Source organism: Chamaea fasciata, unplaced genomic scaffold, assembly GCF_029207755.1.
Source record: "Chamaea fasciata isolate MVZ Bird 193981 ecotype frontalis unplaced genomic scaffold, bChaFas1.0.hap1 SCAF_26, whole genome shotgun sequence".
Taxonomy (NCBI): Eukaryota; Metazoa; Chordata; class Aves; order Passeriformes; family Sylviidae; genus Chamaea; species Chamaea fasciata.
Window position 1 is genome coordinate 1,077,276 of NW_027094111.1, and position 16,988 is coordinate 1,094,263.

The 16,988-nt window shown below is 55.2% G+C and overlaps 1 protein-coding gene across 1 annotated transcript in view; it reads left to right on the forward strand.

Annotated features, from left to right (window-relative positions):
• RUNX3 (RUNX family transcription factor 3) overlaps window positions 1-16,988 on the forward strand; it is a 36,966-nt gene that overhangs the window by 16,219 nt on the left and 3,759 nt on the right. The window contains exon 4 of the mRNA XM_066204305.1: window positions 6,169-6,333. Within this exon, the coding sequence (XP_066060402.1) occupies window positions 6,169-6,333 (165 nt within the window). The remainder of the gene's footprint in view (window positions 1-6,168; window positions 6,334-16,988) is intronic.

Sequence of the window (16,988 nt, forward strand, 5' to 3'; positions counted from 1 at the left end):
GGCACATTCCTCGCTCGGGGATGAACCCAGCAGCTGGTCCTCCCCATCCCGGGCACGGCGTCCCTAACCAGTGTCACCCCAAGGAATTTGATGCGCTTGCCCTAATGGAACAGGTTGTGAGCTGGGAGAAACCAGCTCTACTGGTGGGTCCCAGTCCAGGTTGTTAGATAGCAGCAGGAACTCACTGGGGCTGGCATCTCTCCACGGATCTATGGAATCTGAAAATCTGATCTCAGCCGGGGCTGAGGCAATACCAGCTGGATGTCCTTGAGACCCGTCTGCTTCCTCCCAGCACCCAGCTCAGAAATCTGGGAGTCGGGGGGGGTTTGCCTGATTCCGTGAGAACCAGATCACAGCCCAGAAGTGAATTTCGCCTTCCTGGAATGGGGAGGGACTGCAGAGAGGACGTCAGGGCTGGTGGTTTTTGCACCCTGTTTCTGAAAGCCGCCCGATTTCCCGCAGATGTGCACCCACCTGCTGCGCTGTGACACCCGGGCTGCAGCTTTCACATCTGTAAATCACAACTTTGAACCCCCACCCTGCTCACTCGGCAGTCTCAGGGGCAGGTTTTCAGGGCTCTTACGGATGGAAAAAGGCAGGAAAGCACTGCTGGGGGTTTTCAGCAAGGCACGAGTGGGCTGAATGCTTAAACCCAATGAACTTTCCCCGCTGCCGAGAACACCCTCAGCTTTCCCTGTGCTCTGAAGGGCTTCAAATATTTTTGCAAATCCAGAAAGGCTCTCGAAACCCTGGGAATAGGGATTCTGTGTCCTTCAGGCATTGGAGCTGCAGTTGCTTGGAAATCCGGGCGTGATGTTCCCTTTGATTTGGGAATGGGCCACAGCTCTCGTGTCCCCAGAGCTTTTGGAAGCACTGCTCTGGATTTCTGTTTAAATTAATGCCTGGCTTTGTTTTCCTTCCAGAGGGCTCAGTTTTGGGCTCTCCCAGCACAACCAAAGGCCCCAAAAGGGTTTATCAGACCTGCCAGGGTGGGCACAGGGTGGGCAGGGAGCGAGGCAGAGGCGAGGTCTCAGCACTAACCCAGGAGTGAGAGGAGATCAGGGGCTCCCAAAGCCTCCTAATCAATCCCAGCCTGCCTAGAACGAACATCTCTCCCATGCTGGAGCTTCAGACACTAAAAATCCTACTGTAAATGCAACATATCTCTGTGCTTCCTGCCAGCTGGCCGGGAGCCAGCCTATTTCCTTCAAAAAGAGGGATATTTATTTTCATCCTTTTAGAGGCAGCCAATTCATCTCAGACCACCACCAGCTAAAAAAGCTTTATAAATTAGCGGCCTTTTTTCTTCTTCTTCTTCTTTTTTCTTTTTTTTTCTTTTTTTTTTTTTTTTTTTCTTCCTCCTTCCTAATTCTCTCCCCCACCCCTTTAAATATTATTTTCCTTTGGTTGTTGGTGTGAAGGCTGTGCCAGGACATGCGGGCCGGGGCTCATTGCGCCACACTCCCCTTTCTCCCCGAGCTGCAGAAAGACAGTAGCAGCAGTGTCTCACGAAAGCCAGAGGAAACCAAAGCAAAGCCCGGCCGTGACTGATTCTCCTTCCAAATGGCGTAAGCAGGCCAACTTCAAACATGTGAATAATGAGTTATCTGTGCCTGACTTTGTTCGGCAGCACAAGGGACGCTGCCTCCCAACGATTCCCTCCTGTGAACTCCTGGGCTCGGGGGTTGGCGCTCACCGGGGCTCTGGAGGGCACCTCCGTCATCCTGCGTCACCCCTGAGCCCCTTCCAGCTCCCTCCCAGCTCCCAGCTCTGCACTGTCCTCCCCTCCCTCCTTCCCTGCCGGCGGGGCTCCAGGGAATTCTTCTTGGCTGGGAATTTCCCGTGGAGGTGGGATTCCAGGGAGAACCTGAGCCGTGTTCTTTGCCCTGTGTCAGAGGTGTGCAAAGATGAAACCAGCCCAGCATCTGCTGCGAGGGACAGGCCTGCTGTTCCCATAACACACGAGTTTCACATGTGGCTTCTTTCTGGAGCACATGCTGGGACTTGATAGTCTAGCCGAGACCGAGACTGGGAAAGAATTCCAGCCTCTGCAGAGGACTGGCGTGTCTCTCTGAAGTACCTATTCCGAGGGCCACGGGAGGGATTTGAAAGGTGTTTTGCACATTGAGACGGAGTTCTATCCACTGCTGATTGCTTTCTTGTGGTCCCTCCTCACGGACGTGTAGAGACTGAGCCACGGCTTCATGGGCAGGGACTGCTCCCGACGAGCTCGGCTCAGCCCTGGAGTCAGGCTGGGAATATTTGGTGGGAGGACGGTGGAGTGCCAGGGGGATGCTTTGAAGGAGGCTGAGTGTGGCTCAAGCTGCTGTGGCACCTTCTCCTGGCTGCTGTCTCCTCCTGTCTGGAGCTGAGGCTACGATCTGCAGTGTGTGTCTCTGTGTGTGTGTGTGCTCAGAACGTTCCCCGGCGTTTCCTCCGCTCCAGCTTGCCGCCAGCATTCCGCAGCCGGGCTCCCGGGGAGGGCCAAGCCACTTCCCAACATCTGCTCTCCCCGGCAGCACGGGGCTGAGCCGGGGGCTGGGGCTGAGCGTGACACCCAGCCCTGAGCCCAGCAGGGCCGTGCAGCCCCTCGGCTCCCAGCTAACTCCATCCGCAGAGAAATCAGGGAACTCGCCGCTCCCACTCGCCCCAGAGTGGTTTTCTTTCAATCGAATCTCTCCGCTCTGAGATTTTGGTGTCACTCGAGCCATGGAGCCCCTTTCTACCTTTGAGCGACTTGATGTTCTGCATCTCAATAACGTGAGGAAATCAGTTGAGTTTTGGAACTCCCCCTCCACAGCCTGGAAACCCCATCCCGGTCGCGGCTTGGGAAGCCACATCAGGTTGCACACTCCTAGAAGGAAGAGCGGGCTGTGTTTGGTCTTTGAAATATTTTAATGCAGAAAGCATGTCTTTAAATCATAGCTCTGAGGGCCTGAGCTCGTGTGGCACACACTGTTTCGCTGTCTGCATTCCAAGGAAACACCCAAAACTTCCAGTATGCTTCTTATTACTGGCCTAGAGTGTCAAATTCACGTCGGCTCTTCCAGCTGGGAAGTGTTCAATGGCATCGTTTGTTTGATATGCTGATACAGATCTTGTTATTACATCAGGATCGTAGGTGATCTGTCAATGTTTACATCATGTCATGTTCAATACTGGAGTTAACCGATTCCGAAACCCGATCCGGCGTTAAAACCCTGGCGCTGCTGACAAGGAGTGCCCAAGGTCAGGAGCTGCCACCATTTGGTCGTGCTGAGCTCCGCTGTTTCCATAAATATTGACCTGCAGGCCCAGCTGGAAACGCAGTGCAGGATCTCCAACCCCAGCAGTGCCTTTTGTGCCCCCAAAATTCACAGGTTGGGCTGATCAAGGCTTCTCAGGCAGATTTCTTGGGATGAGGGCTGGGGCTGTTTGAAGTTGGGTGAAAATCCGCCCACTGGCTTCGGGAGGCTTTGAGTCAGTGCTCGGGTGAAGGTAGAAAACCACCTTCCTGTTCTCTAAGGTATGAGCCATTGTTCGCTGGTTTCCTCTCCGTGACAGCTGTGGGCAGATGGGGAAGGGCTTTTAATGAAGCCAACCGCTGCAGAAATTAAAAAGCTCAGGTCGTTCTGATGAAAGAAACCCATTAACAGCGATTCTCTCTTGCGTGACAAAGTCTGACGTCCCCAGCCCTAAGTGACAAGCGGCAGGAAGTCCTGGGGAGACAGCCTGAGCTAAAGAGGGCTGGCAGGCCAAGCTGGTGGGGTTTAACTCATTCTCTGCCCTGTCTCACAGGGTTTGGGGCTGCCAGCTCCCGCACGTGGGGACACAGACTGGAGAGGCTCTGGGAGGGCTGGGCAGAGCCCTGATCCCACCACCCCTGTGTTTACCTTGACTTAGGTTTGCACCAAGCTTTTCACTTTCTTTTCAGCAGGATATTTTCAGGGGTTTTGGGGTTTTGGCTGGTGATCGCGGGGTCTCCCCACAAACCAGCCCCTCGTGGAGGGTGTTTGCTGCAGGCTGGCAAAGCCCACGGGGCTGTGCCCACGAGCAGACAGCGCGGGCACCGGAGCAACCAGGGTGCAGCATGACACAGCCACATGAAGCCCTTGGTGGGGCTGCACGGCTGAATAATCTTTAAAAACATTATCAGCACAGAGATCACTTGATATATTTTTTCAGGATTTCCCCCGTCACATGCCAGATACCACCACAGGATAGGGTTTGTGCTGAGATAAAGGGAGGGAATTTAATTTCCATTAGGTTTCTGGGGAACTCGGTCTTTGAAGTCCTTTTGGCTTTCCTGCAAAGCTCTACCCCAGAAGAACTGGGTAAAGGTGAAATATAACCCTATTTTTCTTCTTCTGTGCTAAAATGCATGGCGAAATTGTAAAATGTGGGCTAAAACAAGACACCTCTGTGCACACACTCTTCCCTTGGAGAAAGCACCATGTGACAGATGCTGCTCACAGCTCCAAAGGCCCTGGATAATGCAGAGGTGCCGGAGGTCTGGGGACACACGGGGATGAGAAGAGATCCTTTATGGCTTTGCTTTGAGGTTTTCTTGGTTTACTTCACCCAGCAGGGAAAATACATTTTCAAAATACCTCTGGGTTTTTGCTTTCTGCTGGGTTCGTCCTCCCCAAGTTTTCCCCCACCGGTGCCGGCACGTTTTCCCTCGGTTTGGACTCTCACATCCCTGGATGTCTGGGGATTATAGAGGATGGTGGGGCTCACCTGGATGTGGAGAGAGCAGAGAGGGGTCAGAGCCCCTCAGAATGTGTGGCTGGGAAGGGATTGCCGCTGGGACACCCCTGGAGCTCAGCTGGGAGTGTGAGTTCCCTCTGGAGCCGACGCGCTCTCCTCCCACGCCAGCCACGCAGCGTCTCCACAGACAGCCTGAGCCAAGCAAGTGGGAGATCAGGAGACACCAGAGGTTGGATTTAAAGAGGGGGAAGTGTGGGGACGTTCTGTGACTTTGCCGTGAACCGACAGCGCGCTCACAGAGCTGTGCAGATGCGAGGGGGAAGGGCAGGGAGGTGCTGGCGAGAGGTGCCTGCGTTTATCGCCCTTCAAACGCGCTGCTTCGCTTTCCTTTTCGAGAGCTGAGCTTGGCTTGGTGGATGTCGGGCTGCAGGATCTGATAAGGCCCGGCTCTCTGAAGTGCTGCAGAAGGGTTTCTCCCCAGCCTGTCTCCCGGCGTGCCTGCACATCTCCAGTGCCCCTGAGCGCTGCGGTTGTGCCGGGGTGTGGCGGTGCCACCTGGGCCAGGTCCCTTCGCGGCAGGTGCAGAGAGCTGCGGCTGTCTGGGGCAGTCTGGCTGCTGGAGGGGAAGAACCAGGAGAAGCCAGGGCCTGAACCCCGCACTGGTGTAAAGCTGAGGCTCCCCTGGAGCCCCTCCAGCTCTGTGCGGGTGTAACTGAGACTGGAATCCGGCCCACAGAGAGAGCGGAGCCGTTCGGCGATGATTAATACAGTAAAATGTGAAAGTTATGTATCGAGTGCGTTTCACGCGCCTCTCGCCTCGGGACGATTAGCATAAATTTAATAATTATTGCCCTGCGCCAGCAGCTGCTACCTAAGGAGCTGGGAGTGCTTTATGAAGGCTCATTAGCTGCTGCCCTGCCTGGGGGAGCTGAGTGATTAGTCTGCCCGTTTAATGGGGAGGAAGGAGGAACAGAGAGAAGCAAAGTGAGGTGGCCGTGGTGTGGTACCAGCGAGGGCTGATCCCATCCCTCCTGAACCTCCTCCAGCCCCACCTGGCTCTGGCTGAGTTGGGAGGGGGCTGGAGTAAGATCAGAGTTTGTTCAGTGTAGAAAATACTTAAAATTCAATGTTTGCTGGTTCCCCAGTCCCCACTTTGCCAGGACACGGTTTCTTCTGCCTTGCACGTGTCTCCCCTCCATGTTGAGAGTGGGTGAGGGCCGGTGGAGGTTGGTCACTCAGGCAGGGGCATCCTGATCCAGCTCCTTGGCTGGAGACTTTCTGGATGATGTGGAGCCTCCCCCGTGGGTCACTCGGTGTCCATCTGCCCCGGGAGCTGCTCTCTGCCGGGGCTGGCACCCATTATCCCGTGTGAGCAACAGCAAACCACAGAGACAGAGGCTGCTCTGGCTCCCTGTGTAACCAGGGTGCTGCAGCCAAGGGGGAGCTGATCAGATACCAGGCTCTTTTATCATGTTCCAGGGCACAGACAGAAGCTGGAAGACCAAGCCAAACCCTTCACCGACCGCTACGGAGAGCTGGAACGGCTGCGCCAGACCATGAGAGTCACCCCGACAACACCCAACCCCCGCGGATCCCTCAGCACCCCGAGCCACTTCGGCTCCCAGGCTCAAACTCCGATCCAAGGTAAGCGCCTGAGTGTCCCAGTGTCACCCCCGAACCCTCGTGCTCCTGGCATGGCTGACTGGGAACGAGCTCTGGACGGGATTTTAGAGCTGGAGTCCAGCTCTCCCCTGGGTTAAGGCGCCAGGGAGGGCTTTGTGTGGATTTCTTGACCTCGGAAGCTTTTTGCGCTCATTAAGTCACTTTTTGCGCCATTATATCTGGGTTTGGAGGAGCGAGCGAGCAGCAGGAGCGCGAGGGAGGTGAGAGCAGCACCCTTTGAACCCAGCAGCTCCTCCGACATGAAGGCAGCCGCGCTATGGTTATGCATCAGCCAGGGAGGGTGTTCCGTGCCTTACATGCTAATCCCAACGGTTTCTTATCATTGTGCGGGTGCCAAGTGCGGTGATCCCTCGCCCAGCTCCAGCATAATTCCCCACACGGATGCACACCTGCATGGGCGCACACACACACACACACACAGAGCCTTTGCTCTTCCCAGATGTGCCGGCGGCAAAGAGCGCCCGAGTCCCTGGGCGTTCCCCAGGAATCCGCAGCTCGCTGCCAGCACAGGGGCAGGAGCTGCCACTGGAGTTACCTGACAGAGATCAGGCCGCTAATCCCGGGGTTTCAGTCCCAAACTAAGCAAGGGATTAAAATATCTCAGCTGCTGTGCTGCTTCTGTCTTCCTGCACAGGCAGACGCCACCAGCATGAATTAAGAGAGCATCCTCCTGTCCTTCTCTGTGCTGCTTTTTTAGTCTCGCTGGTTCCTTTCCTTCAGAAATCAGCAGAGACACTAACAGGGCTTCAAGGAACAGCATTTAAGCTGTCTGTATTTGGAATTTTGACGAAGGAACTTGTCCTTCTGGGAAAGTTTCACAGAAGAAGCTCCCAAAAGCCTCGCGCTGTGTTTTCAGAAGGGATACGGTTGTTTGAAAGCCTCGGTGTCGTTGGCAAAGAGGGGGTTTTGGGTGTAAAAACATGTTTGAAAATGTTAACCCGAACTGTAAAAGCTGCGCCGCTCCTCCCAACCCAAAATTACAGAGAAAATTTAATTTATTTCTCATTGAAATGCAAATCCCCACGCTTGGAATTTTCATTGACATTAGCAGGGTTTATGAGAAGAACACGGGCACTTTGTGTAGGATTATCATTTGGGTTTTTTTAAACAAGCGAGAGAGAGAGAGAGAGAGAGAGAGAAAGAGTTCTCTAGGCTTGTCCCGTTGGCCGCATCATAAAGAAAGAGATTCTTGAGGGAAGAAAAAAAAGATTTGTATTTTAAATTAGCACAGCCCCCCGCAGTGCCAGAAACCCAAAGAGCGTCGTTTGGAGCGAAGAATCAGGTGATGACACAAATTCAACGAGGAAAAAAACGGAGTTGGCCACAAGCTACCGCCCCTGCCAAATTCCCAAATGTCAAGTGACAGCAGGAGTGGAGACACACAAAATTAGCCTCTGAAATCATTCCTGCGGAGTGAATCCGAAGTCCCAGGAATGCTGCAGAAGGCGGTTTGTGCACGCTCTGCTCTTGGCTCCCTTGTTCCCGAGTCGGAGGAACCGTCTTAAAATGACTGCGGGTTCCTCCCAGCCTGACTCGGAGCAGGACCAGCTCGGGAATTTTCATCTCAGCCCTGTCCTTTTGACACAGCTCTGGCTATGACCAATCACAACCATCATTTTAAAAACCCCTCTTTCTCTCTCTCTCTCTCTCTCGCGCGCACACACACGGCTTATTCACAAAGATCATAATTTTTACCCGAGCAAGTGGAGCCCGGCCCGTGCCAAGAACAACACGGGAGTTAACAGGCCTGTAATTCTCACGACTTGGCACGTTCTTGGGTAACACACAGGAGAGGCCGATTAGTGGGAAGCAGAAGGAGATACCAGCGGGGAGGGGCGGTGGGGCAGCCTGGGGTTCATCCGGCCCCCGCTATCTTTTATGGGGTGCTTCCCAAGGTTAATATTTTTAGCATCCCTAAAAGGGATTAACAGGGGGGACGGGGAGGTTTTTTCCCCTCCACCAGTGCCCAGCTCCCTCTGCTCGTGTGCTGAGGGTTCTCGGCCTCCCTGTTCTGCTGACCAAGCAGTTGGCACAAACTTCCTCATCCGCTCCTGGCCGAAGCAGGCTGGGAGCTGGGATGCTCAGGAACAGCCTCAGCCGGAGCAGGGGGATCCCAGCACCTCAAATCCCTGAGCACGGCACGTGGAGTTTGGGTTTTTAGGCAGACAGCGTTTATCTTTGGGAGAACTGGGGTTCTTGGGAGATGTCTTTGCTCTGGCCCAGTCCAATCTCTCCTCCTGAGGAGGGAAAGCCGTGGTGGAGATCACGGCAAGGACGCTGCTGGGAGTGGGAGAAGGGTCTGGCCCTCAGCCACTGGCAGAGGCTTTCAGTAAAGCAGCCCCTGGAGGTTATAAATAGCCCCCACGTAAAATGATCATCCTGAGGTTAAATGGTCTCAAACCAAAACCCTCCCGGTAAGAGAAAGCCGATGGTTTCTGAAGGGCATGCCAGGAAATATCCGAGGCCGAGCGGGTCGGATCCTGCTCCCTCCAGTGCCAGGGTAGTTCAGTGGCTCTGGCCCTTCCCATGCCTGTCCCCAAATGGGATGGACACTGGCACACACCAGATCTCATCCCCACTTGCGCTGCTCTGGGGGTAAATAGGGTAACTCTGAGTTCACCCGCTGTAGCTGTGATGAGAATCTGGCCCAGTGCTGGGCAGGGCAGACAGGCAGACCGCCATCACCATCCAGCTCTGCTTCCCTGGCTTCAACCGAGCGGAGCCTCTGTTGAGCATTTGGCCCAATGCTCCTCCAGAGAGGTCTGGAAAATCTGAGTGTTTGCAATCCCAGCTCTGCCATCCCCGCAGCGAGACACCAAGCTGTCATTAGGATGGCTCCAAACGGTTCCTTATTACGGGGCACGCGAAGCCAGAGCCTTGCGTGCCTGCTTCGGTTGAGTTTTGCCTTTTAGCTTAAAAAAATCGTGTAGCTCTCTCAGAAGTGAAGCAAGATGTTAAAGGGACTTCTGCTGTCTGCCTTCAGCTGCTTCTCGGGGCCCCCTGGCTCAGGGGAGGTGGGCTGGGGGCAGACACACGTCCTCCCCAGGAGCAGCCCCCCGTTCTCTGCGTCCTCCCTTGCCCGTGGTTCGGCAGTGGCTCAGCCTGAACCATTTTGTTCCCAGCACAGCAGAGCGGGACCGCCCACGCCCGAGTTCTGTGGTGGAAACATCTTCAACCACTCAAAAGCAATTGTGTGCCTTGTCCAGCAGCATGGAGGGGCCTTGCGCTCAGCAGAATAATTACAAAGGGATTTTAGGATCTCCTCGGTACTACCAGAGTGAGCTGTTTTGATTGGTGCACTTCACGTTGCCCTGCACATTCTTCTTTTGGCTCCAGAGAAGCCAAACGCCCTCGGTTTCACAGGGAGGACAGTAAATGTCGGATCCTTCTGCAAGCCTCTCCTAGCCCTAGTGCCTGCTGAATGGTTTTTGGGAGACTCTGTGTTCACTGGTGAAGAGCTTCAGATCTCCTGATCTGGAATTTGCTCAGCTTCATTCCCAGTCCATGACTTCAGGCCAGCGCAACATTTTTATCCTCAGCAGAATGCTTCCTCATATGCCTTCAAAGTAAAGTCTTTCTCTCTCTTTTTCTTTTTAAATACACATTTTTAAAGTATTACATTACTTTTAAGAAGCCTCTTGGCATAGGCAGCAAGTGCCCCTATTGTTTCCGAAATGCAACGTGGCTGCTCTGAGGTTAAATCCTGAATTATGGGCCCAGCAAATACACTGAATTGCTGCTTCCTAATCCCTGTCCAGATTGACTTATGGTTTCTTTAAAATATCCGTTTCTTAATGGATGAAAACATTCTACCACGGGCAGAGACTAAATTGTTTCCAAAGGAAGCTAGGCAAGCATTAGTGGGAAGAAAACATATTGTGGGATTCAGCTTCAGCCTCAAAGGAAGGAACACGCTCGAGATGGGTTTCCTGCCTGCTTTCAGCCTTCTGTGTCTATCTTTAAACTGCTTTTCTGCTCCTCTCCGTTTGTGATGTCCCTCCAGTGAATTTGGCATGGAACAGTCGCAGGTGAAGCACAGAGCAGTGCTGGGCTTACCCCAGGACAGAGTCCAGGCACTGCGTTTGTGCCGTGGATGTGTGGCCGTCCCCCAGGCACAGCTCAGGGTGCTGCATCCCTACGGAACAGCGAGGAGCCCCTCGGGATTTGCCTCAGGGGTGCCATCCTGCCTTTCCCACGGGATTTTCCAGCGTGCTGGGATCCGCAGTGCCAGGCTCGGGGCGGGGTGGGCAGCGCTGCCTTGCCGGCCTCCTGGAGCCCCCTGCGCCATCACCCCTCCGCTGTGGGATTCCCACGGCAGACGTGGCCTGGCCCAAACCTGCTCGGCAGGCAAGGTGGTCTAGCTGCAGGCTGGGTTGTAAATCCGGCAGCTTCCTTTTATGTAGTCAGGGCTTGTTAATTTGTTTTAATACCCTTTGAATAGAGGTAAAGAGCGCAGCGCAGGCAGCGCGGAGGGGAGCGCCTGCCGTGCCCGCTCAGCCCACCCACCCGCTCCAATTAGCACCGTTATTCATTAGCTCGGCGGGATGGAGCGGAGGGGACTGCGGGATGCGCCGGCCTGGGGGATGCGGGCAGAGGGCTCCGGGATGAGCTCGGCGGTGCAGGAAGCTGGGAGAGCCGGGCTTGTTTAGTCTAGCGAAGGGCAGGCGGGAGCGGAGCTGATTGCTCCGTGTAAATACAGCCAGGGGGTAAACACGGCCAGGCAGAGGAGCTGATGTAAGCTCCGGAGGACACTGCAGGCACAGGACATGGGGCTGAACTGGCTCTGCGTAAATCCACACCGGAGTTAGGAGCGGGGTCCTCCCCAGAAGGATGGGTCCAGAGAACTGGAGCATCCCAATGGACCTGGAAGGGTTTGCGGAGGGGGTTGAGATGCGGTGCATGATTCACCGAGAGCTGGGAGCACCTGGGAATTGCCCTGCTCTGCTGCTGCCCAGCGTATTTGGGGTGGGAGAGGACCCAGGAGCTGGGATTGTGCTGCTCAGGGGGTGGGTTTGGGGCCGCGTGTGCGTGTGCACGGCAGCACACGGCCTTCGGGGAGAATCACAAAACTGAGCAGCAAACGTGCTTGGCAGTGTTGAGGAGGTGCCTGGTGATGCTGTGATAAGGACCTGTTGTGTTTTGGTTTGGGGTTTGCGTTGTTGGTTTCTTTTTTTTTCAGACCCTGCAGAGGAAGTCCGTGCACCCAGTTCTGTGAGCTGGTGCTATCAGATACAGAGCAGTTCTCCATGGGCGTGTAACAACGGATGCTGTTCACACCCTCCTTTTTTTCTTTTTTTTTTTTTTTCAACACCTCCCCTCCTCCCCCAAAATATATTTTGCTCTATTTTACGTGGGCTGGGAGGAAGAGGCCGTTTTCTTTTTTAGTTGGCTCTGACTTGGAAACAAATGAACTTGTTAACATACGTGACAGAGGCGTGAGAGCGTGCCTGCACGCGTGGGTGGGGAGGAGAGCGGCGCCTTCTCTAGAGATGAGCTGGGGCTTCATACATCAGATGCATCTCCTGCACCTTCCCATGGAGATTCTCTCCTTCCCTTGGCCACCTGCCTCTCCGTGCTCCCACGTGGAGTTATTGTGATCAGGGGACGGAAGTGGAGAGGGACAAAGATCCGAAAAATGCTCAAAGATGGCTTGGAGGTCCAAGCGTGACAGAAAGGAGCAGAGAAAAAAAACCAGCCAAAGGTATATCCAGAGCGGGAATGTCTGTCCCCACTGGTCACACACACGCCAGTGTGTTATATACAGAAGCATAAAGTATCATTAGTGTTTACATTGTCGTCAATCACTGTGGAGTAAGGCAGGAAAGAAGGACTTTTCCCCCCGGGGTAGATTTTTCACGACAATTTTGCAAGGCACACATATGCGTAGAATTAGAACGGTGATCTATGGCCGGCCTGAAGATATTTTACATTCTATACACTTGGAGAGTGCCACGCTATCGAGTTCCCTTTAAATTCCCTTTGTTCTCTGTGTGTCTCACACACTGTGAGTATTTGTTGTGTAACATCCACACCAGCTCAGGTTTATTGCTGACTGGGTTCATCAGCCACCGCGTGCTCCCCACGTCTCTAAGGTGGGGACCAGGTGGTGTCTGGGGTGCTGAGGAGCTGCTCAGGTTCCACACGTCGCTGCCTGGCCCCAGACGATCTGATAATGATGGTCCTGCTGTACATCAGGCCCCGGTGCTGTGCTCTGCCATGTTCCTGGGGTGAGCTGGTTTTCTGGGAACCATTGCAGCACTGAAGAGGTCCTGACGTGGCTTTTGCTGCTCTTTCTTCCCTCCAGGCAGGACAGATGTGCTCCTGGGTTAGGAGGTAGTGGCAGCACCCGCTGCTCCTCTGGGATGGATGCACATCAATCCCTAAAACCATCTGCAGGGTCCATTGCCTCACCTCCTTGACGGCTTGCAGGGACCTCAGAGCAGATCCACCAGCCCTGACCCCGCCAGGGTGCAGGGACCAGTTCCACCCCATCCAAGGCAGCTCCCAAACCCATCGTGGTCTGAAGGGAGGCGGCTGAACACACCCAGAGAAACCTCTGTGGTTGGCAGCCTCACGAACCGGCCCTTCCCACCTCCTGGCCAGCCCTTGCCGCTGTGACCCAGCCGAGGTTTGGCTGCCATCAGGGGCATCTCTTTGCACTTATCTCCTGGTCACCCACCCCAGGAAGGACCTGTATTGTCTCCGAGGTGGAGAGAGAGCTGCTGTGTCACTGCAGCGCTGTTGTTTTATCTGGAAAGGGGCTGAGCAGCTTTCAAAGCGTGTTTCTATCCGGGCCCACGTGCGGGGGGGACTTGGGGGTCCTCAAAAGGTGCAAATTGCAGCTGCACAATTAAATCATGGGGTGTGTCCCGGCCTCCGAGATCCCCGGGGCAGCTCAGCCCTAAGGAGGAGACAGTGGCATTACTAATCAGGGCTTTGACCTTTACATGGCTTTTATTTAATACACATTCCACACTTCCCCAAACTCCCATCCAAAACATTGACATTTCCGCTGATAGATTGGGTCAGATTTTGGAGTAGTTGGGGGACTCAATTCACTCTTACAATGGTTAAATTCTTACAGCTAAATGGGCTTATTCAGTTAGTGCAGCAGCTGGTGTGATTTCGAGAAGAAAATAAACATTTCCTTCAAATATTTTGATTGGCAACTGGACAACTGAAGTACTCAAGCTCGGATTGCCAGGGTCCAAAAAAGCAAATGGGGGCTGGACGGCGAGTAAGCGAGGGAAAACCGTAGTAAATCCTCGGAGGCAGCACTACGGAGCAGATGTGTGTGAGATGTGCCGGGGAAAGGGGTTTTAGAGCCCATTTTCAACAGAAAGTTGGGGGTTTTTAAAGCCCATTTTCAGCCGTGATTCCAAAGAGAACCGCTCCTTGTTCCCCGGCCTTGCTCAGCAGCTGCTTGCTCCAGGTTGCTGTTTGATCCTGGCTGTGACAGAGGGTCCTTGCTGCTCAGTTAGGTGGTTATGGAGGGCACTAATGGCCATGTTTTGTTTGGATCTCACTGGGGCTGTTTCAGTGGAGATTTTCTCGGATTCAGGGCAGGGGCTGGGGCTGTGTGGCTCCATCTGAGGCAGCCAGGATGGAGGAGCAGCCCTGAAGTGAAGGAGACGGGATGGAGAGGCTGCCCTAATGCGGGGACCGAGATGGAGGGGAAACCCTGAGGTGATGGAGATGGGATGGAGGGGAAACCCTGAGGTGATGGAGATGGGATGGAGGGAAAACCCTGAGGTGATGGAGCCGGGATGGAGGGGAAACCCTGAGGTGATGGAGATGGGATGGAGGGAAAACCCTGAGGTGATGGAGCCGGGATGGAGGGGAAACCCTGAGGTGATGGAGATGGGATGGAGGGAAAACCCTGAGGTGATGGAGCCAGGATGGAGGGGGAACCCTGAGGTGATGGAGATGGGATGGAGGGAAAACCCTGAGGTGATGGAGCCAGGATGGAGGGCGTGCTGAGGTGAGGGTGCTGAACTGGAGGGACAGTTATGAAGTGAAGGAGACGGGATGGAGGGGCAGCCTGGAGGCGCAGGACACGGGACAGAGGAGCTGACCTGAGGCGAAGGACACAGGACAGAGGGGCAGCCCTGAGGCGAGGGACAGGGCACAGGGGCGACCCCGGGGCGAGGGACAGGGGACAGGGGCGGCCCTGGGGTGAAGGACAGAGGGCACAGGGGCGGCCCCAGGGCGAGGGACGGGGCACAGGGGCGGCCCTGAGGCGGCGGCCCCGAGGCCCCGGCCCCCTCTGGCGGCGCCTCCTCCCGCCTCTTTCCCGCCTCCTCCCGCCTCTTTCCCGCCTCCTCCCGCCTCTTTCCCGCCTCTTTCCCGCCTCTTTCCCGCCTCTTTCCCGCCTCCTCCCGCCTCTTTCCCGCCTCCTCCCGCCCCCGCGGGCGCCCCCTGCTGGCGGCCGGCGCTCCGCCGCCTCAGCCGGGCCTTGCTCGGGCCGGGGCCTCCCGAATTTTGTTTTTAAAATGATTTGGGGCTTTATTTGTAGCCTCAGACTGGCCAGGGAAAGCTGGAGCTTTATTCTGTGCCAGGCTTAGAGCCCTAGGCCGGCGGGGGGGTGAAAGCGAGCTGGTCGCGGTCCCTCGGACGCCTCATGGCTCTGCCGGGTGCGGATTGCCTTTGAGGGGTTCGCGCTGAGAAATCCGATTTTTGAAGGATCCAAAATCGCGGGTCCCAGCGCTGCAGAGTGCTCTGGGCAGGGGTTCAGAGCCTGGCGGAGCTCAGAGTGTCCAGGCCCCACCGCCTGGCTGTGCCTTGCCCGTCACACGCACACACAGAGCCTGTAATTAACACTCTTACCATGCTCCTGTCTAAATTAGTAGCAGGGACCCGCTGCCAAATGGTGCGAGTTCAGGCCAATAAAATGTAGCCTCTTAAAAAAAACCCTCTTTGAGTGCGTTGCAGAGGAAAAGGGAAATGTGCCCTGAGCGCTCAGGTTTGATTTCTATTTGCATTTTATGGAATATTATTTATGGAGCTGTGCAAAGTAATGAAGGAGCGTGGTCTGAGCGCTGGAGATCGTCACCTGGGAAGGCAGCGAGCAGCAGCCTGGCTGTTTCGGGGGCTGAGGGGGATTTGGGGGCTGCATTTTCTCCCTTGAAGGGGAGGCCTTCAGAAGACAGCACGTTTTCTTTCCAGCCCAGGTGCAGGCAGGATTTCTGCCCCATGCTCCTGTCTCAAGCCGTGGTGCATGCTGGCAGGCTGCTCCATGCAGAGCTGCTCTCCAAACCTCCGCTCGCAGTGCCTGGCAGCGGCTGTGGCCGCAGCACGGCTTTGGGATGGGTCCCAGCGCCCTGCTGGGCTGTGAAATCAGGTCGGGAGCTCTTTTTCCCCCTCGCCGTGCTTTTTCCAGCCAGCCCAGCACGGAGCAGGGCCGGCCCTGCGGCCTGACGGGCGCTTTTGCAGCGCCGGGTGTGTGCAGAGCGCTGTGGTTCGGGACGCCTTTGAGCTGCTCCTCTCTTATCTCGCCCCAAAGCCACAGCCACGCTCACAAACCAGGTGCTCCCCCGCCTTTCCCCTCCGTGGAGCCTGCGTGGGAAGGCAGGCGCTGCCGGGCGCCCGCAAAAGGGCCGCAGGGGAGGGAGGGCGGGGGGATCCTCCCCTTCTCCTGCCACGGCTGAAGGACTCACCTGGGATCAGGAGGGAGGTTCAACATCAAATCCCCTCCATACCTGCTCCTCCAGAGCGTGCCCGTGTCGCCAGGTAGCTGGAAGGGATTGAATCAAGTGTTTTCTCCTGGGGTAATGCTTCGGGGCCTTGAACGCCAGCCCTGAGAAGTTAAAAATGCCTCATTGTAATAAATAGATCTAAAACACACGTCCCTGTGCGTGCAGAGCAGCCACACAATCCTCTGGATGTGTGTTTGTATGTATATGCATCTCCAAAACCAGCAGGCGTGTTTAGCATGCTCACCTCACGTTCTCTTGCTCTGAGGGGTACAAAATCCAGCTGATGTGACCAAAAATAGTCACTTTTGAGGCTGGATGGCATCCCACTAGCAAAGGAGAAAGGCCCTGCTTTTAACGAGAGGAAAACAGAGGAGGTCTGAAGGGCAGAGGTTTCACTTCTCTCCTTGGAGAGCAAACCTCATTTTTCTCTGCCTTGATGCACCAAGGCCAGAGGTTCCTGGGCTCTGTCTCAGCCTTGGGACAGCTGAGAGAGCCGCAGGAAAGCCTCCAGCTCCTCAAAGGAGCTTCTGCTGCGGATTCCCACCTCTAACCTGGGCTTCCTGCGAGAGGACAGGATCCAAACCCAAGGTCCATTTCCAGTTCCAATCTGGCTGCGACCCCCTTTGGGTTTAGCCCCTCCAGGAAAAGGCGTGGGGGGCTCCATTATCCAATGGAGCTGGGGAACACCCCCACCACGCTGGCCCGAGCCTCCCTTCCCCCAGCAGAGAGCCTGAATTTCTCACTCTCTTTATCCTCTTGGAAGGAGAAAAATACACAGAGAACTCAAGCAGAGGGATATTGTGGCTCCTGGCTTGGGAGTTTTCAGCTGTGTGTTTATCAGCTCCATCCCCTGATGGTATCAGCACGAACAGGCCACCCACAAGAAGGCTTAGCAGGCTGGTCTGGGCTCCAGCTTTTCCT